The 21,342-nt window shown below is 36.3% G+C and overlaps 1 protein-coding gene across 11 annotated transcripts in view; it reads right to left on the bottom strand.

Annotated features, from left to right (window-relative positions):
* PDE1A (phosphodiesterase 1A) overlaps positions 1-21,342 on the bottom strand; it is a 199,863-nt gene that overhangs the window by 31,885 nt on the left and 146,636 nt on the right. For all 11 annotated transcript variants that reach the window (XM_048952855.1, XM_048952858.1, XM_048952859.1 and 8 more), the window contains 5 exons: positions 10,103-10,285; positions 9,578-9,644; positions 8,437-8,553; positions 7,099-7,239; positions 1,782-1,882 (listed from right to left, as the gene is read on the bottom strand). In XM_048952855.1, coding sequence (XP_048808812.1) covers positions 1,782-1,882; positions 7,099-7,239; positions 8,437-8,553; positions 9,578-9,644; positions 10,103-10,285 — 609 coding nt within the window. The remainder of the gene's footprint in view (positions 1-1,781; positions 1,883-7,098; positions 7,240-8,436; positions 8,554-9,577; positions 9,645-10,102; positions 10,286-21,342) is intronic.

Below are 21,342 nucleotides of genomic sequence, written 5' to 3' on the forward strand. Positions count from 1 at the left end.
GTGAAAGTAATCTTTTTAAATATATAACATTTTGTTTTTACTCTAAAACTGCACCAATAATCTGTGAAGCAAACCTAGAGCTTCTTGACAGTATTGGATCACAGAGCAATAGAGATGCTCTTTGAGGCCACTTAGAAATACTCCTTGGCAACACAACCATTTAAAATGCAACTCATTCACAAGAGAGGAGATCTACAAATAGAATGGGTATTAAAAAATTACCACCTCTATTCTGAGAGAGATGTGCTTTGGCTCATGTCACTCACAATCCAAAAGATCTGTAAACTTTAAAATGTTTTAAAACTTCAATTTCATAAGTTATAAACAGATCCCCTGTTCTCACAGAAAAGCAGCCTCACTTTGAGCCTTGTAAGAAGGAAATGGAAGAAATGCAAAGCTGAATCTTGATTGCATTGAAATTCTTTCTAAAGCTTGACCCTTAAAGTTACCATACTCAACTGCATCCTTTCCTTCCTAATAAGAGCCTAACTTAAAATACCAAAATTACATATGGATTTTTCAGAAATTTGGATGCAATACAGATTTATCATACTTCAGAGTTCATTAATTCTTGGGGAACTTGTTTTCCCAAAACCCAACTTGACTTGTTAGGCAACCTTAGGTTTCCCCTCTCTGCTCCACTTCTCTTCTGTTGTTCCGGAATATCTCAGTTCAGTGAGCTGATCAATATGTACTGCAGGGGAGGTGAAATGACCTAACAGTGCAGCTTACTATGATCTTAATATGGTAAATTCAATTCCTTGTTCTGATGAACAATATGAAACGTTCAGTTTAACCACTCACATGTATGGTATGGCACTGGGGAAACTGAAAAAATAGGATTGGAAAGTTTACTTAAAAGGAACAAACAATATCCTACCTAAACAATGAGTAAGTTTATGTTCATAATCTTTCTAAAATCATGGGAAAATTAATGATCTACCAATCACACAAGGTTATGAAGAACACTTTGGCCCACATGGCTAATCATGCACAGTTTTAATCAGAAATGAAATTGGATATGATTATGCCAGCCTTTTCCTCAGCATCTTGCAGGCAAAAGAAACTGGAATAACACCCTGAGATGTCACATCAGGGCCAATTCACTAAGAGCAAAGAATGAGCTTAGTTGGTCTCTACCGCAAAACAAATACCTGTTTGTGTGTCCAAGTAAGAGTCAAACAGTGTAATTCTTTTTTTTTACTTTTGCAATACTCCAGAGCAAAATATTAATGACAAAAATAGAAAAGTAGTGTAAACTTGGAACTACAAACTAGAGTTTATTTTTAGAAGGGCTGTGCAGAGGAGGAAAAGAATTATGCCTTTATTGCAGCTACAGATCTTGAATTTCTTCATTGTTTAAGGGCACAACCCAGGGCATGAGTATGTCCTGGATTTAATTACACTTAACCCTTGGGCACTTTATCTGTACCTTATCTGTCAGAGTTTCTCATTCAGTAAGCTGAATATATTTTAAGGCATACGTTAATGTTCTGGACCAGAGGCTATGACATACTATGCCTGAATCAGAATGCAGTGAGCCTAACTTTCAAAATGGATTCCTTCGTCATAGCTACTGCAGATGTTATCATGACATGTTAGGGGAGGATCCTTGGTAGGGATTGCTAAAGCTGTGCTTGAAGGTTTTTCCCTGCTTACTCAATTCATAAAATCTGGAATGGTCTGGCTACTTTCTGGCAGCACCAGTAAGAGGTATGAAACAGCTTGGAATAATCAACAGCAAACTCCAGACTTGATGCTTCAAGGACAACTTTGCTTACCTTGTCTGAATATGAAAATTGTTTGTGGTCCCCGTATGTTCATAATCATGGATGGCAGCTGCAAAAATCATTGCTAAAATTTCCAGTTCTGTGAGCCAGTGCTAGTAAATGAAAAACAGATCTTAGTTATGTTTTCTATAGCTGCCTAATTCAGATTAACTGCATTACTGAAGTGTTCTGCATGACCTTCAGCTAAAGTAAACTTCATCATTTTTTGATTCCAGCTGACTATACAGCCACCATGCCTAAGTATTATACAATAAAATTACTCCTTCTGCTTATTTGAATGTCTCCTTGACTGAGTTAAAGCCTTTATGGACACTAGCAAAGTAAATACTGTCAGCCATAATATATAAGCAGTTTTTAAGAAAATTAAGTGGTGTACTTTACTGTTATTTGGGGTGGGAGGTGTCTAATATGCTAACCAGTATTTGACACTTGCTAAATTGTAGTAAATTCTTCTAAAGCTTTTTACAAAGCTAAGGCTGTAATTTCTTTTTTTCAGTGAAAAAATATGCAGTTTACAATACCTTTTTAGGTACAACTATAATACTGAAATTAGGTCATGGGAGATTTTTCTTTTCTAAATTATACTTTGTGCTACCATATTGCTTTCAGAAATGTACAAATATGGTGCATAAAATTAGCATACAGTTACACAGAACAAAAGAAAACACAGATAGTCTGTATAAAACAACACAAGCACAAGAATTTTCTGCACTTTTATACCTCTTGCTAATTCAAGATTGCTCTGTTGGTATAATCAGCTTTGTTATTTTCTCATTCAAGTTCTACTTTCTTTAATGGTAAATACTTAAAGCTTCAGGAGAAAATTTACTCCCCCCCAAAATAGGGGCAGAAGCATCAAGTGATAGTTAAGCCCACAGACATAGGACTGATTAAGTCAAATGACAGTCAGGTATTTCCATACATATTTCAGATTTTTTCCTGTGTAGAAGTAAGCTTCTGTGCTAAAAGATCTACGAACGATTTTCACCCAAATATATACATACATGCACTAGGGCTGCTCCAAAAGCAATGCCTCCTATTTTGTTATTTTGGCCTATGGCGTCAGAGGTAGATGTTGGCAGTATGGCTGTAGAGGATGAACCTTCCCACCAACATTCCATTACATTCTGTTGCCATGAGACAGACGGCAGCAGAGGAGCAGTCTGACAAAATGGTGTCTGAAGTGTGTACGAAGCAAAGTTGTGTCGCTGAATTCCTCCATGTGGAAAAAATTGCACCTATTGACCAATTCATCAATACTAGCTGAAAGTTTACAGAGATCAAACAGTGGATGTGAGCACAGCGAGGTGGTGGGTGGCGCACATCAACAGTGGCAACAGTGATGTGAAAGACAAGCTACATTCCAGACAGGCATACACAGCTGTCACACCATGAAATGAAGAGCACTGCTGTCAGCTCATCAGCAGATTGACCGGTGGTGGTGACTATATTGAAAAAAAGTGTTTTGTAGCTGAGAGTTTGCTCCATCAAATAGCGCTATTTTGCTCTTTGTATCTGTTATAGCCTCCATGGAAATGAATAGGAGGCATTACTTTTGGAGCGAATGCCATGCCCTACACGAGATGCACGCAGCGCCAGAAGTGGTATCAATTTTTCAATAAAGAAAGGAAACAGTCAAAATTCATAAGCTGTGTGAGAACAATAAAATAGGTCATTCAGAGACCAGCTAAGGCAGCCAAGGAACAACAAGTACTAGCTGTATAGATTTTAAAAGGTCACAACGGAGGAATGAGAATGTACTGTAAGCAGTTCTAAAAGTGGAAACATTGACCTTCATAGTATTGTCTGTCGTTAGAAACTAGGCCATGACTCGTCCTGACTTTCACGATGTTTTCAACATACCAACAGAACAGAAATCCAGAAATTATGAGCAACCAAAGCCAAATACAAACTTTTTCTTTCAGATGCTTTTTTAAGCCTCAACTTTTTTAGCAACCAAAATAGTTGCTAGATAATTCATTTACAAGTCGAGAGAGCTTCTTACAAACAATATCTGTAGACTATACAGAATTTTCATATTGTGCTCATGAAAGTAAGTATTCTGGACACTGCAGCAATATCGTCAAAATTCAGATTAGTGTCAAAATCAGAGAAATTGAGAACTATTTAGCTAAGCGATTTCTAAGGAAGAGGAGGAAGCTTTCTCTCTAAAAGCCAAGTTAATTTATTTCGATAGGAGTGTGCAAAGCAGGTTCTGGTATCCAGAGGTCTGGCAGACAGCAAGGAGCTGGAAGCTACTTCCCTGCTAGCTGATATTGTGCCATGAGAGAGTAACTACTGTTGGGAAAAAAAAAGAAAAAAAAATCTTGAGAGAGCTCTCTACTGAGAGATGCTTTGCAGTACTATAAATTGCTTATAAATCGATGCACCTTAACTTTTCATGAACTCTGGTTCTAACTATTTCTTTAAACAAGGCTGGATTAAAAAATGAGTAAAGCTGTGAGTCTCACAATACACTGGTTGATAGCAAAGACATTTTTTCTTTTCATTTGAGCAATACAGGTACGTGGGAGGAGAAAAGAGATGGTGGGAAGATGATCGATGACTCAAAAGTTCTTCACAAGATGTATTCCCTGGGACTTGGATTCTTAAATTTGTAGAGATGAAGATCTCATAAATGCTAGCTTGAGCTATATATTTCAGTTGTATCATCTGGGGTTTAATCTCTTGGAGAAGTTAATAGATTGTCTGCCATCTGTGATATCTAACTTCCTAACACATCTGAAGTGATCTGAAGTGGCTGAAACTCATTTCTTAAGATAGACAGGCAACGTCTTCCATAAAATATGATGATCATTCTATTTCTTTAAACAAGACACTGAAAATATATCATTCTTCACCATAATCTTTCTAAAAGCTTTCAAACCAAAAGCTATGAACAGTCAAACTTTTGCCAAATGCTGAAATCTGACTGTATTCCAAGTGCCAAACAGATATACGTATGACCTCCACAATAGGAATTACAAAAAAGATTTTCAAACCTCAGCTTCTTCTAACATTTGCTTCACTGCGTCTTTCAGAAGTGAATAAGCAAGACAGCCATTCATTGCTGTCAGAATCAGCTCCTTAAGGTACAGTAAAAGCACAAGAATTTCAAACCAAATGTCAGTCTGCAAAACTCCGAGGAATCTGATATACAATTGTATCAAATCGCTTCCTGTCCAAGTAATTGATAGAAGATACAGCAGAATTACAATTAGTATTACAAAGGACACAATCCGAAAACAATTAGATCAAGAAGCCAACTTCTTGGTTCAGGAGGGCTAAAATTAATCAGGCAACAGTAAAGAATGAAAGAAAAAAAAGTTAAGCAGAACATTTGTGCATATAGTGATGAATTCTCAGACTGCAAATGACATTTGGACAGAAATACACTGCAAGCTGCGGAATCACTAGGCCTCCTTTCAAACACTGATTTCTATAAATGTTTCTTCTGCCTGGCAAACTGCATCTGTTTGAAGGCACTCTTGACTAAGTGGTGTCCTAGTTAGGTAACTTTCCAAGAACTTCCCAGTATCATAATTCAGCAATTCAAAAGTGAATATTTAAAAAGTGGCCTAATTTTACAGGAATATTTTGCACAGATATTGCAAGATTAATGAGCTTCTACAGCAAAGAAACAGCACTGAAGTTTATGCTTCTCTGAAAATAGTTGTCCAAATCACACTGAAGTGCAGTTACAAAGTTAAATTGCCTACATTGTACCACTTGAGTTGTTGAGGCCTTTCTCAATCTCATGTGAATCTGGTGGAACAGCAGATACTCAAATACAAAGCAGATTCTTTGATTCGGTGTTCAGAGCCTTCTGAAGTGCGTTGCAAACTTGTTTAATCAATGGCTAATCATTCCAAATTAACTAGTATAACTCACAAAGGTCAAACTTTGTTCTGGCACCATGAAGGAAATCTGGAATGCTATTGTCTTTTTTGAAGGGAGAAAGAACACAGCTGCAGTAAGCCAAAAGAATGCTTATAATTTTAATGTTTGTAATCTGTAATACAACAAAGGGATTTTTCTCCCTGTTGAACTTCTTATCCTGCACCAGAGACATACTTCACATGACTTAATGCTTGCTCTGAGCCACAATGCATTCAAGCTTTTTCTTTTATTAAAATGTTTCTTTAATAAGTGAACATCTAATACAACAGCTTTGGGTTGGAGTTAAGAGAGTTGCCTAACCCATTTTTCAGGCTTCTATGGAAGTCCTTTCTCAAGAAAATATCTCAGTGTCAAAGGGAATACTGTCTGGTGAAGATTCCAGACATCACTCCACAAGCAGTATTTGCCTTGAAATGTGGCTTGAAAATCTCCATGTTTAGAAGTAAAAAGCTTCCTTCAAACTACAGAATTAATTACTGCAATGCCTAGAGACTTGTTCTCTCCTGAAGCCAAAGCTTTCAGGTAGAAAAGGCTTAGCATAGGTAAATAACTGTCATTTATTGTCTATATGTTGAAGTACAAACATTTACAGTCAGCCTAAAAATTTTCCTTTCCCAAAGTCTCATGGATTCATTTCAAGGCTCTACAAACAGAAATCAGACACTGTCACTTTCCACACATCTGGTATTTTGTAAATTTTTTTTTTTTAAAAAAAAGGTGCATTAATACTGAAGACAAATCATCAAAAGCCCATTGACAGAAATGTCCATTTACTTCCAGTCACTCACTTTTGTCTCGCAACCTGATAGTGAGGAGACTCTCACAGCTGCTATTAAATCAAACATGAGTAAACAAGAGTAAAACTGCTTGCACAGACTCACTTCAGATCCCAAAGTTAACACAAAAGAATATTGGGATATTGCAAAAGTGCAAGGCAAATGCAATTTCCTACCTATTGAAGGCATATGTGGCACACAATGGCAGTCCTAAAGATGGTTATATACCAAAAGAAAAAGCAGCTCAGAGTGTCCCAGTAAACCTGAACTGAATCAGTATTTCTTTCAATGGCCAAGATCTCAGCAGATACCGAAGTTTCCTTGTCTGATCACGCCTCCCAGGCTCCAATGTGGAAGTGAAAAATTCTCACCTACCCACTACTGCAAATATCTCTTTTAATATGATATGCAATGCCAAAGCTCAGCCAATGAAAAGCAAAAAGGGTTTAACAAGGATTTTTTTTTCCCCCTTTTTCTCCTCAACATCAAGCTGGAAGAATTGTTAAACAGAAGACTGGAATCTCTCTGAATAATTTTCAAGGAGCTTTTTGCTGAAGCCACACATACACAGCTATCCAAAACATCAGAGAATCTGCAAAAAGAAGTAAATTGAACTTTGTAGTATTTCTTACCATGATACCAGTATGAATCATTATGTAATGCACAGTTTGAGTAACATCAGCTGCATGGATCAAGTTGTGATATGGATTTTTGTATTTGCTGTAACCAACCTCAAGAGTTTCAGCAAATGTAATAAGATTGGGAACAGGGATCTGAGGAGGAAGTAAAAATCAAAATAAATGCTTTTTCCTGCAACAACAGCAAAGTTAATCATGCAATAAATGAACCACAAATAAGTACATCACAAAATTTTTGTTATGAACAGAAGAATTTAAAATGTAAAGGTCTAAAATCTAACACGCATCTGGAAGTCTTCACCCAATTTTTGTAGACGTTACATCCTGCAACATACACCATGCACAGCATGCAGTTTTTGCACAGCATTGAGACAGCATTTTCTTGAACCTGGCAGTCTCCATTCCCTGTCTCCTACTTCCTCTAAGCAATGTATAAAATACAGGTACTATTTAGTCCCACTTTTTCCCATATAATGAGTTGATATTTTCCTTAAAATTTCTTTTTCTTTATATAAAAGTCCTGCAAGATAAACTGTCAGATTGAGAATGGGCTTAATCCCACTAAGTCAATAACCCTGTGCATTTTTTTCAATCTGTGCTGTTAATGGTGATCCTGGTAGGGCTCTGACATCATCCAGACCCTCCCAGGAAAAGCTGAGTTCGAGTTACTGTATAAGTCCAATTACTGAAATCAACTTCAAAATGAGCAGACTCTTCCAATGGAGCTTGAAGTTTGGCAGTGAGAGATTTTGAGCTGCATTGAAACTTCAGTAATTTTATAATAATAAATTTGGCACTTCAGATTTTATCTCAGCTTTTCAAAGTTGGTTAGAAATACTCCATATTGTACCACAACACCCTACAAACACCACCTAGAAGCAGCCTTTTCTATATATTACTAAAGTTGCTTTCAATTGGGAGGTTCAGCTAAACTCCAGTTTTGGCCAACACACAATGAACTGTATTATGAAAACAGTACTCAGGATTACCTACAGCTTCTACCTTACTAGGAAACTTTTTAAAATCTGCCTATTTAATCCGTTTAATGCTTACAGCATTTAACTGCTCAAGAGCAATGTCCCATCCCAAATTGCCTTGACATGGTCTATGTAGCATTCAGGTCTTCATCTGCAGAAATATCTGCAGGCTAGGGGTAGAGTTTCATATAGCAGAACTACTGACATATTGTTATGTTCAACTTGCCATCTTCTACGAAGTTCTGCACTGCACTGTACAAAAAAAATAATCTCAAACCCATCCTGGCTTTCTTACATTTTAAATTTGACATACTTCTTTTTGCATGCATATTTTTATCTGTGGATAGTTTCTGACCTTGAAACGGTTCAAAAGGTCATATCGGGTGAACAGCTCGTACATCATAAATTTCAGACTGTGTTCTCCACTTGCTTCATTTAGGGCAAATACGTCAAAAGACCATTTATCAACATCCTGTAAGTGTGCAGAAAAGAAAAAGAACACCATAAAGTTTCAGTTTGTTTAAGTAGCATTCCAGCTAATCACTGGAAAAGATATTTTGTTTTTTTAGGGGAGAAGAAAGGGAAAGAAATCAATGTCTTGGGCTTTTTGTTGTTGGTTTTTTTTTTTTTTTTTTTTTTTTTTTTTTTGTCCAATTCTTTCAAACTCTTTTTGTAGATAATATCTCAGTGAATATTTATTAATAAAAATATTAATATATTAATAAATATAATAATATTAATAAATATTAATAAAATACTTGTAACATGTCCTATGCAACTTTGTATGCTTCAAATCAAAGGCCTTAATCCTTCAAATTTAACGTTTGGTGTAAAATTTTTCTGTAAAACTCGATTAAGCCAATGTGAATAACTATCCTTCAAATAGGCTTCTGTGCAATGTTATTAATGCTACAGCCATACAGAGATTTGTAAATAACACAATAATGTTGTGCTCTCAGGAGAAAAGATGAAGCTCTACATTCTTTCTCAGGGTATATCATTCTTTATTGCATATGTAGCCATAGTAATTTTACTATTATGAGAGACTGACTTTTAAGTAAACTATAGGGTTGCCTTAAATTCACAGAAAAAGTGCCATTGTTCCATAAGCCACAATTTCTTTCATTGTCTCTCTCCCAATATGACTTTCTTTTCTTTCCTAAAAAGAAAACAAATGCTGCTGCCTGAGATACTGATTACCATACAGGTGGGAGCTGACACAATCACAACTGTCACATTTTTATTAAAATTTCTATACCAGTTTTATACTCTTGCTCTAGTAACACCTAAATGAAATCACAACAAAACAGTAAAACAAAAACCAGAATCATATGCTATTTTTGAATTTTGAACTATTAAATTGCTCTGTTCTGTGTGTTCAGTTCTGCAGTACTAAATGTGTCTAGGGTATATTCAGTAGAAAAAATTATTTTACCCTAAAATTCACTAGAAATAAGTACTAATCCATTCAAATTTCACAATTAAAGTTATTTCACCTTAAATGTTACAATCACTTCTGCTGGGTAAGCCAAACCAACCATGCTAGAAGTTCTCCGGTACATCCTAAAAGAACAAATAAAATATTCAGTAAGAGTATTTCATTAAAAAGTATTATAACAATTTCTTGTTTTGTTTAGTCTTCTTTCATGATCTGTGAAAATAATACTAGGCTACTTGAGGGTCTGGTCTCAAAGATGACATAAGCATTTTTCTGAACTTAAGAGACAAGCCCCTTTGATGCCGCCATTACATTACTGTTGTATGTTTCTGTAATATTTGGCACACATCTTCGTGTAGAAGATTCCAAGCTTTAAAATCCATTCTCAGAATTTTCCAAAGTCCAGGAGATTTCATTACAAATGTAGAGATTTTATCTGGGTTTCTGTATAGAAACATACACAGATACATAATTTGAATCCTAAAACCTGTCTTAAAGAATTGATACAGGCTCATCCCACCTTTTACAATAGACTCTGTGGTTAAATGTAATACTTGCCACGGTAGGAAAACAGAACTCTCACCTTTCTACAAAAATCCCAGCCTGTACAGCATGCACAATGCTTCGAAATTTGGGCTTTTCTTCAGGTCTCCTCTTCACTATTCCCATTTCCCTTGTGAATGTAGAAGCTAACCAGTCTCGCACTTCCAGCGGGACCGAATCCGACTGGATGTCCGAGAGTTCATCCTCAGTGTCCAGAAGCCTCCTACAAAAAAGTTAATAAAAGTTAAGAAAATATTATGGACAGAAGCAAAAGGAGAATGGACACACAAACAGCTCTCAAAACTTCATTTAATAGAAGCAAATGTTGTCTGTAGAATTAACTCAGTGCATTATCGAAGGTCCTCTCTGATAGACACACCAAGGCCTCAAGGAAGGCATGCACAGCACGTGGCTTCCCTCCTTCCCCTGTTCAAATCCTAGAATGTATAAGATGCTCAAAAAAATATTCAAGGAAAGGTAAGTAAAAAGTTTTCCACAAAGATGTCACAGCTTTAGTGGACTGAAATGTAACAATGAGTTATAAAATCCTTCCATATAAAAGAGTGACTGACATGAACACCTAGAAAAAGAGGTACAACAAATAACACCAGTGATCAATCTAAACCATCCTCCAAAATGATACAAAAATTTACATGCAAAACAAATTATATTATGTAACAACTCTACAGTGAATGGGTTTCGATGAGCATCCAGTATATGTGTTCACTGCATTATTCCATTGCTATAAAAGCAGTAATGAGAACGAATTTCTCCTGTTTTGAGATCAGTACTCCTATTGAAGGGGTGGTAACAAAATCATAACAATATTATTAAAAAACTGGACTACAAGTCACTCTTCAAGATCTTAAATCATTTAAATGGTTAGAAAAGCTATGTATACCTAATGCAGGATAAAAAATCTTTAAAAGGAACTTCACTTAAACAGAACCAGAGATCGATTTAGTTAGAAGAAACTACAATATTCTCCTAAAACAGAGTCAACATTCAACAGTCATATTCTACAATTCTACAGATCTACCAGAAGTAGAATCACTTTTTTCTTGCTATTATTCACCCACATCACTCAGTCTTCTGGGGTTTTTCTAGAAATAAATCACCTATTTATTCTCATAATAAGTTTTCCTTCATCAATTGTTCAAGAAACTCCAGAGGCAGGATGATTTGAACATATGCAATGCATGCCAACCTTTTAAAACATTCTATTAAAACTAGTACCAATTGAATTCCAGACATGATCTGATGACATATATTTATTTCTCTGGAGATGTCTTTCTGAAACTGTGCAGGTCTCCATGAATTGGACACAAAGCAATTGTGGACAAAGTATTTTTGATTGTGAATTGCTTATATATAACTCCTGATTCTTCCTCCTACTTGTGCACTCTTTCTTCATATATTCATATCTCTTCATCACTGTTTTGAAATCCTTAGCCTAATCTAGGTCTTCTATGTCTTCTATGGCAAATAGAGGAACTGAACAAAAACACAGACGATGAGGAAAGCCCTGTACACTTCAAAGGAACCCACACATAAATCTAATATTACCTGAGGGATTAGAGGGTGATGTTCAGTAGGAAAAATGATGCAAGACACGTTACATAAATTATTTGAGAACACTGGAGTTTATCGCGTATTTGTGCTCATCTGCCCTATTCTCAATTTCAACAGCTCATCTGGTTGGCAGGACATTTTGTGGGACTTCTCCACCAGGACTTAAAAAAAAAAAGAAAGAAATCCATAAAGTTCTCCCCACAACAACACTGCTTTCTGAAAGAACAGTGGTTCCTATTTTTTAGGGGTACAAAATTGTCAGATTACAAACACAGAACACAAGAGGAACAGAACAGACAAGGATGATGCAGTTTTTCTGGCAGTGGGGAACTGGTCAGAAGTGGGTAATTTAATCTGGAGGAGGAGAAGGATTTGTGCAGAAGAAAGGACTGGGGGAAATCATCTTGCAAACCTGAACCAGGGCTGAGACTGCCAAGAGGTCAAAAGCTATGGACTGATTTTATTTCCCAAATTAAAAACTGTTATAGTCCACTGAAATCTCTACTAGAACAATACCATTCTTAAATATCCTGTATGCTTCATAAATATGAAGTATACATTAAATATCCTGCACAGATCGTTCTAAAAATTTTTTTTTCAGGATTGGCATTTGATGTAGTATAAACAGGAATAGGCCTTGTAATTTCTAAAACATTTTTCTAACTATTCAAAAGACAAGAAATTATTCCAGCAATAAAAAGACCATTGGCAGAGTCTGCTACAGGAATAATCCACATCTTCTGCGTAGCACAAAGAACACTACACTATTTGCTGTAGTCTGGTGTAGATGTGAATTGGGTACCACATCCCCAATCAGTGGAATCTGAATTAAGGCTAGCAAGACACACTTCTTGTTTCTAGTTTCTCTAACTTTTTTTAACATTCATTTGTAAATCAGGAGGATTATTCAGTCTGTATATGATAATGAAAGGAATTACTTTAAGAAGACTGAACAGAGAAATCAGAGTTTGAAGAAAGTATTTATTTAATCAAGATTTTTTTGTTTGGTTTCTTCAACACTCCAGATTTTTTTCATGACACCAATCCTTTGTAATGAGAGGTGACTGAGCTATGTTCTATGAGAGTGACAGGCTAAGTGCCTCTGGTTCCTACTCCTGTAAGGAAGAAAGGCAATTGTAACAAAGAATGATGTTGTAAACACAGTCCTTTGTACCAGCTCCTACAGATCCCTCGGATTAGAACACATTCAACATATACCTTAATCACTTCTCAATGATAATTACTTTCTTTCAGAAGCTTGAATGAAACAGCATTTGAGGAGAGTAAGCATGGAGTGGTAATTGCCTATTTTCTGCAAGTCTGTACATCTTCCTGACCTTTTGAATAATACAGTTCACATAGGCAAAAAATTATTCATGGCATGTGCATCGCTAGAAACGGCCTATGAACAAATTCACTAATGATTGTCATTATTCAGTAATTGGAGGGGCAGGACTCATATATGGGTCTACACAAAGTAGAAAAAAAGGATGATTAGGTAGATCTATAATTTGATGGTAATTTTGTTCAGGAAAGAAACAAATTAGGATATATATTGCAGTATATAAACTACACTTAATTATCACAAATTGTTCAATATTGACCAATACTGAACTGATTTCTTGGTTTGTTATTTTTGTCTACTTACGTTCATTCACTTTGACTAAAAAAGAAACTATGAGTATCTATAAGAAATCCATTATATTTCCACAGGTGTGGATAGCATACATATTCCATTTTGCAGATTCTGCAAAATACATATTCAATTGTTCATCTTTTATTTACTGATATGAAAACACTTTGAGTGTTGATTGATGTGTATACAATGTATGTGTTTCACAAATGTCTGCCTTGTGACATAAGAACTTCGTATTGTTCTATCAGTATTTTTACTGACTTGCAAAATGTACACATAAATTTTACTAAAAGTAAAACAAAGAACTTTCAGCAAAAGTATCAGAAATAACAGATATTAACAAGAAGTACTAACAAGAAGCATTTCATCACATATTCCCCTATGAGGACAGGCTGAGGGAGTTGGGCTTGTTCAGCCTGGAGAAGAGAAGGCTGCGGGGTGACCTCATTGCAGCCTATCAGTACCTGAAGGGAACCTACACCCAGGAGGGGAGTAAACTCTTCAAAAGGGCTGACAACAGCAGGACTAGGGGAAATGGTTTTAAGTTGAAGGAGGGAAGATTTAGGTTAGATGTTAGGGGGAAGTTCTTTACTAGGAGAGTGGTTAGGCCCTGGAACGGGCTGCCCAGGGAGGTTGTGGATGCCCCGTCCTTGGACGTGTTTAAGGCCAGGCTGGACGGGGTCCTGGGCAACCTGATCTGAATGTGTATGTTTGGTGGCCCTGCTAGGCAGGGGGGTTGGAACTACATGATCCTTGGGGTCCCTTCCAACCCGGGTGATTCTGTGATTCTGTGATTCTGTGATCTGTGACTATAAGTAGCAAAAATTAGCTTTTACATACAGCTAGGATGAGGTTTTGATTTTGATGCTTTTTTTTTTTTTTTTGACACAGATATTGGTTTTGTGTTGAAGCATTTTGAATTCTAAGCATGTAAATCATTGAAGTGAACATACCAAGAAGATGATCAAGCCCATTTTCCTACACATCTGTGCCTCTTACTGTCACTTCTGTTGATCGAAACTTAACAGAAACAAAGGCTGGCTCTTCCAGAAAGCTTATGATCATATTGCTTCTGTGCAACCACAGAAGACAGGACAGCCTTGCTCTGTCCCAAACTGCCATTTGCAGCAGTTTAGGCTGCAAACTTCTCTATTGCAAACTTGTTGCGAACTTACTGACAAACTTGTGATGGCAAACCCCACCTGAAAGGAAGCCTAAGAGAAGTTCTGGAGGGCTTTGAGACTTCAATACTTGGAAGCTTCTAGACAAGCACTCTCAAAGACTGAGGACCTCCCTGTCGGCTGGACAAACACTGGAACCTAGACTGGTCTTCTCTTTGTCTGTCTGTCTCTCACTCTGTCCCTCTCTCCGCACTCCACCCTCCATCTCTCTCCTTTCTTTTTCCCTTGTAAAGTTGGTAGGTAATACAAGGTTTATTCGAATTTCTTATAAAATCACATGGTTTAGCTGCACAGCTTAGACAGATATAGTTGTAAGAGTGCTGATGCTTTTAAGATAATTGTAGTACAGAGATTCTCATTAAAACTGATGACTGTGTTTGGACCTTGAGTATCGTTTCACCTTAACCTAACAAGGGGGATTTGCAAATCTGGTCACCGCACACTCTTTACAGGTCGCTCGTGACAATGAAGAAAAATGCTCTAACAAAATGTGTGCCACAGAAAGTACTTTTTCTTCAACATAAAGTCAGGATTTTAGGGTTACATACACTTATTTTGCCCATATATCATTAGCCTATTAAGTAGATGCAATATGTGGAAGGGAGATGTGTGGGAAGAAGAGGGGGAGGCTTAGGTTATTTAATTCTATTCATTCCATGAGTGGAGCTCCCATTGACAGTTGTGGGAATATGTAAGATATGGCCCATGGCATTTCAGCTTAGCAGTCAATTAACACTGCAGCCATAGTAACTAATAACCTGATTTTCTTGTCATAGTACTGTGTTTTTCTATCAAAAGTAATTCTTCAAAATTTAAGCAGTGATCATTTCTAGCTCTTTTTTCATTTAATCAGAATTTTAAATATAGTAATGGGCGAGTCAGAAGTATATTTCTTTTCCCTTAGGAATATATCAAATGTACCATGGAGGAAAAGATGGAAAAGCAAATGAAAAAAAGAAAAATTAGATAATAGCTGAGGAGGAAAAAAAAACACACCAGTGCCAATCAGTCATTTTACTTAACTGAGATGGCGAAAGATTTCAAAGAACACAGATGAGCATTATGTGATCCAGGGAAAGGATGAGAGAAGGAAGTATTAGCTCTTTACTAATTAATCAAGCTAATGACCTAGCCAGTAAATTGACCAAACTCCTCTTCTAGGTCTGGAAACAGAAGGCAAAGAATTTATAGCCCAAATAGACGATTTACATTTTTCCTAATTATTTGTGTCTCACTATCTTCATGAATGAGCATGAATCAATATCTTTAATCAATATTTACATCCTCATAGGACAGTACAATTTCCACTTTCAGTAAAAGATTAACTTAGGCACTAGTGAAGATTAAGCAAACAGCAAAAATGACTGTGGTCCATTTATTATAGGTATATAAAAGTCTTTCTAAATAAGTAATGAACTAATCAACACTTAAAAAATTTAGCATATTCTTCAAAAAACTTGTCCTCAGATTTAGAACTTCAAATTAATTAACTATTAATTAATTACAGCAAATGCCAAAGACTGGATGAAATACATTATGAAAGCAGAAAACTAATGGGTGAAGGGCCATCATCACTGGAAATATTTAATATTTGATAGGTACTGCCTTTCAACTTGCTTTTCTATACAGAAATGCAGACCTAGACAACAAATAGTCTTAAAATTCAGCTCATGATATCCATTATTTATAAAAATAGAATTTTTCAGGAGTATATCTGTTACTTTATATATTTTCCTGTTTTTGATCAATTGCTTTAATTCCAGAAGCTCTGTAGAACAGGGCCTATTGCAGGGCATGACTCTCAAATAAATTGACATCAATCACTTTGAGATATAAACATTCAATAACTTTCTGAAAATGTAGTCAGGCCATTTATTAAATGGCTGAACCGATCTGCAGAATTTTAGTCAAAGTTAACAGATTGTCAATAACTTTCGATCTTACACGTATACATAATTTTGATGCTATTTTAAGTTTCCCTTTCAGAAAAGCTTTTGGTTTAGTACAAAAGCCTTTGGAGGTTTATTTTAAATTTTACACAGCTGGAATGCACTGAATTACTCTCAGCAAAATAAGCTTTTTTTCTCAGTGATTTCTAAATATCACTTCTAGAATCACTTAATAGGTGAACTGAATAATTTTCTTCATATGACATATTTATTAATGACAAAGCAATGTATATTTAATGACGGACTGGATACAGAGGACAGCAATACACACTCATAGCAAGCTGGTTGGATCATGAGTACTTAAGACTCTGATTTAACTTCACGTTTAAATAACTGTCCCTTTCAATTTCCCCTCCACTAAGTAATCTCACACAGGAGTCATAAAGTCCAGTTTTTTTCATCTGGCAAATAATTACCAAATAGGACATCTTATTCCTCTTGTTTTCGCCATGTAACAGTAGACTGATTACAATTCACAAAGTCAGCTGGATTTGGTACGCTACCTGTGAGTGGGACTGGAAGGCAAACAGCCCTGTAATGTCAAGCAACCAGCTCCTGCTGTGAGATGCTAAGCAGCAGCTGCTCTAAGCTGATTTAGTGGTAGCTTAGAGCCTTTTAACGCTAATGTGAAGTACAACTTGTGAAAATGAAATAATAAAGAAATGCATAAGATGGAGCCTTCTCTGACTTTCATTCTTTTAGCATTTAGCAGCTGCTAAATCCATATCAATGGCTACAACAAAGTGAAAAAAGACACAAGGGTTTCAAATAAGTATCCAAGTCATTCATTTTGGGAAATATTAATTACTAGTCTCAGACAGAGCAGCTGCTATGGGCTCAGTCTGTTGCAGTACTGAGAACAGGCAACAGCCTCTTCCTGCTTGCAAACGCAACCAAAGCTGTGCTACACTCACTGTTCCTCACCTTGGAATCTCCAGGAGGTGGGGGAGAATGCCACTGAGTTACTGGGCTGCTGCTATGCTCCATTCATGGTCTCATCACAGAGAGCTCTGTGAGCAACAGCAACTAGCCAAAACTAGGCTCCTCTCCTCTCCTCTCTTTAGATTCCACATGACAGATATACAGGTGTGTGTCCCCATCATAAATATTTCTGTGGTGTGTTTTCAGAGGACACGTAGATGTTTGGTGATGTTGTTCACTCTAACTCTTGCAAGTGGCACAGTCACTGTTTAGCGTTTTTCCCTGCTTTAAGGTTGGCAGCAGCAGAAATACTTGGTGTGTTACCGGAGCAGTGCACTGGAAATTCATTATGGTCCTAGGTGTATAGAACAGCTGCAGACACAAAGACTGGGTTTAATGACCTCCTGTTTCACTAAGTTTATGCATATCTGAATGCAAACATTTTTAAATAAGGGGTTTTTCCTCAACAAGACTGCTGTGTTTATTTTATGGTATCATTTAAATACCTCCAGCACTTCCAGATCTCTCATGCAAACAGATGACACGTATTATTACAACACCACTTACCCTTAATGAGATTTCCTTTCCGCCTCAAGAATGTGGCAATGACTTGTATGTTATTTTTCCTTGATGACTCAAACAAAGATGCTGAAAGCAATTGCTAGCTATATAAAACACATCTCATTCGCATATTACTGAAATATGAACTCATCTAAGTTAGAAATTTTCAAAAGACTGAAGTCTTTTAGAAGGGTATTTTACAGTATAAAACCAGTCATATCTATGCATGGAATTGAAAAAACACAGATAAATATCTTCCTGAAATCAAGTCTATTTTGTAAAATATTAAAGCACATGAAGTGTAAAAATAAAACTTTTAATAGGAACAAAAAATTCTGACTTTATCCAGAACAACTTAAAAACATTTTCCACAGTAAGTTTAAATTTTCAGGGTTTTTGGCTTTCAAATGCTTTTTTTTCTCTTAATTTTGTCATTTCCATCTACATTTTACTTGACTTATTTTCTTCTCACTTACCACAAATGAAGAGCTGTGTTTACAAGGAACGGAACAGCTGTCCTCACTGGATTATCAGGCTGTATTTATTTCCTGTTCAACTCTAAAAATCCTTCTTCCACTACCTCAAGCCAAGTGTCAGGTACAAACGGAGAAAATTCTGCAAGGCTTGTCAGAATTATTTATAACACCTATTGAGTAAGTCTGAACTTCTTCCACAGAGATCTGCTGAGGGGCTGGAACAGTGAGAGGTTCACTGATTATTTTTAGCTGACACTGAGCCTCCGCTCCAGTGACCAAAGTGCTAGTTTTCTTTCAAGGAAGTGTCTCGTGTGCCTTACAGTTATGCAGTACTGACAGATGCAGCAGTCCTAAAAAGTGTTTGATAAAGAAGCTTGTTAATTAACATGGGGCCACAGATAATTAAGCTCAGAGAAAAGCAGCACTTACATATATCTGACTTCTCTCCATTTTCCAACTTCCCGTCAGCTCAGAATCTTTCATACAGCATACTGAAAATCACTACCCCAAATCAATTTTTCATAATTTGGGGATGCTATTTCTACTATCTGGCTAGTTCCAAAGGAGTCTGTTCTCAGAACACTGTAATTAAAACCTGCTGTGTTACCTCTCTGCCTTTTCACCAACCCAACTACATATATTTTTAGGAAGAGCTTGTATGGATATGTGTACCCAGTTTTTAAAAATGCTACATTATCCTCAGATCAGAGGCCACAGCAGAGAGCAACAGAACAGCAGAGAAGCAAGTAAGAGGACCTGAGAAAGGAGCTCCTTACTCAGCTAAAGGGTTGGAATTCTATAGTCCATTTCAAGCTGATGGTTGTATGCTAAATGAAAACTTAAGGTGCTGCCAGCTTGCACATATTTGCATGTCCACATACAACTTTATAGAATTGAAAGGCCTTTCAATCAAAGTAAATCAAATCTCTCTCTGTTCACTGCTATTCCTAATGTGACTATTGAGATACTTTAGAGGGCTCTCTGTCAACTGGTATTGAGTTTTGTCTCCCAGAAAATGGGGGAGGAAGAAAACATCACAGACAGGATCCAGTTTTAGTGCCTGGTTGAAGCTGAGGTCTTCTTGGATATGTAAGCAGTGGTTTAGTAAAACACAAAATATGGCTCTTTTAATGTGAGTTGAGTGCTCTGTACTGAACCTTTTGTCCTAAACCTGCAATACTTTGGACAAGGAGACATCATTGCATTTTCTATATTGTACATCAAATCTCAGGATTATTTTTTTTTTTAGATGGGAAAGTGTCAAAATTTAAAACAGTAGTACAGATAATATTTTAAATATTTTAGAATTTCACAATACTTCACAAAAGTGGAAACTCAGCCTGTATTCTTACCATACACTTAACAGAAGGTCCAAACAATGCACCATTCTAAATCTGAATCTAATTGTATTAGTCCAGAAACGGAAAATAAATTCAGAAACTATAAACCAAAACAGACAATATGGAATATAAAGTACTAAACACTAAAAATAGGAGAATAAAATTTGAAGAATTGGTTTCATTAAAGTTACTTCATTTTTAACTGTTACTCATGCCATAAGTAGCATGGGCAAGGAAAATTCCTTTACATCATAATACTTCAGAAAAATAGCTGTAGGAAGGAATTTCCTATGGGAAGAAATACATAATCCATATGCTTAATGTATATATATAGAGAGAGAAAATAATAACAAAAAATAGTATGTCTATCAGCTCAGTTTGCAGTTGTGTTGGAGAAGTATTCAGTGAGTTACAACAAAACTAGACATCTGTCTCAGTTTTAATTAATTTCCTTTATGACTTATTATAATGAAAAATCATATTGTTACGCAAAATATGGAATGCAATTCATAAATAAGATTTCAAGCTAGGTATCAGGAAAAATTTCTTCTCAGAAAGAGTGATGAGGTATTGGAATGAGCTGCTCAGAGGTGGTGAAGTCACCATCCCTAGCGGTGCTCAAGAAAAGGGTAGATGTGCAAGGAGGGACATGGCTTAGTGGGCACAGGATGAAGGTTGGACATCCTGTGGTCTTCCCCAAACATCATGATTTTTTTTTGAAAACATCTGAATAATCACCATTATGAGATCATAATGCTCCTAAGGTTAAGAAAATAGCCTGAGAATGACAAAAATCTTCTAGACCACTATAAAGCTAAGTATATTTATTTTCATTTGGGCAGTTTAATAATCCTGCTACTGAGACCTATGAGGGCAATAAACTTATTTAAAGAGTTTCTTACAGTGAAAATAATGCACCTGCTGCTGCTGAAATCTAAGCATTTTCAGGTGTACCAGATTTCTCTGCATATGAAATTTCTGTTACTTTTCTTGATACTCCCACACGGAGCTAGAAAGACTGGGTTCCTCATTATAATGATACTATTTGTTTCAATAAAGGCCTTATTTTAGAAACAAAAATTTTTCACAGTCTTGGTGCTACTACTCAGAAAGAGCTATGAGTACTGTACCCACTTAATCACAGTGCCTGGGAGGTGCATGGAAGGAGTAATTACATCCTTGCTCCCAACTGACTGTGCAGCTATGACACAGCTCCATGGTTGTTCATGCAAAATACGTGAAGTTCTGTTCACTGATGATTTTAGGGTATTGCACGATGCAGAGGCGAGGACCCAGATTTTCCAAAGCTTCTTGAGAACTTGAACTGTGTCAACAGAATTTACATTTAGAACTATTACTGGAAAATAAAATGTTATGGTGCTATTAGGGTAATATACGCTTGAAGAGAAGTGTGTCAATCATTTCTTTGTACATCTCCCTAAGAAATTTTATCACTTTAACTTCAAACTATTTTAAATGCACAAACCAGTCCTTGATACAATACAATACAAAGGAAGCTTGATTAACTTAAATCAATCAGCAAAACTGAAATAATTATATTCGTAGTGGTACATAAATGGAATTAACTACGACTCAGCTGCTCCGGAAGTCTCTCTTACCACAGTTTTATCGTCTTTTACAGAA

This window comes from Lagopus muta, chromosome 8 (genome assembly GCF_023343835.1).
Source record: "Lagopus muta isolate bLagMut1 chromosome 8, bLagMut1 primary, whole genome shotgun sequence".
NCBI lineage: Eukaryota > Metazoa > Chordata > Aves > Galliformes > Phasianidae > Lagopus > Lagopus muta.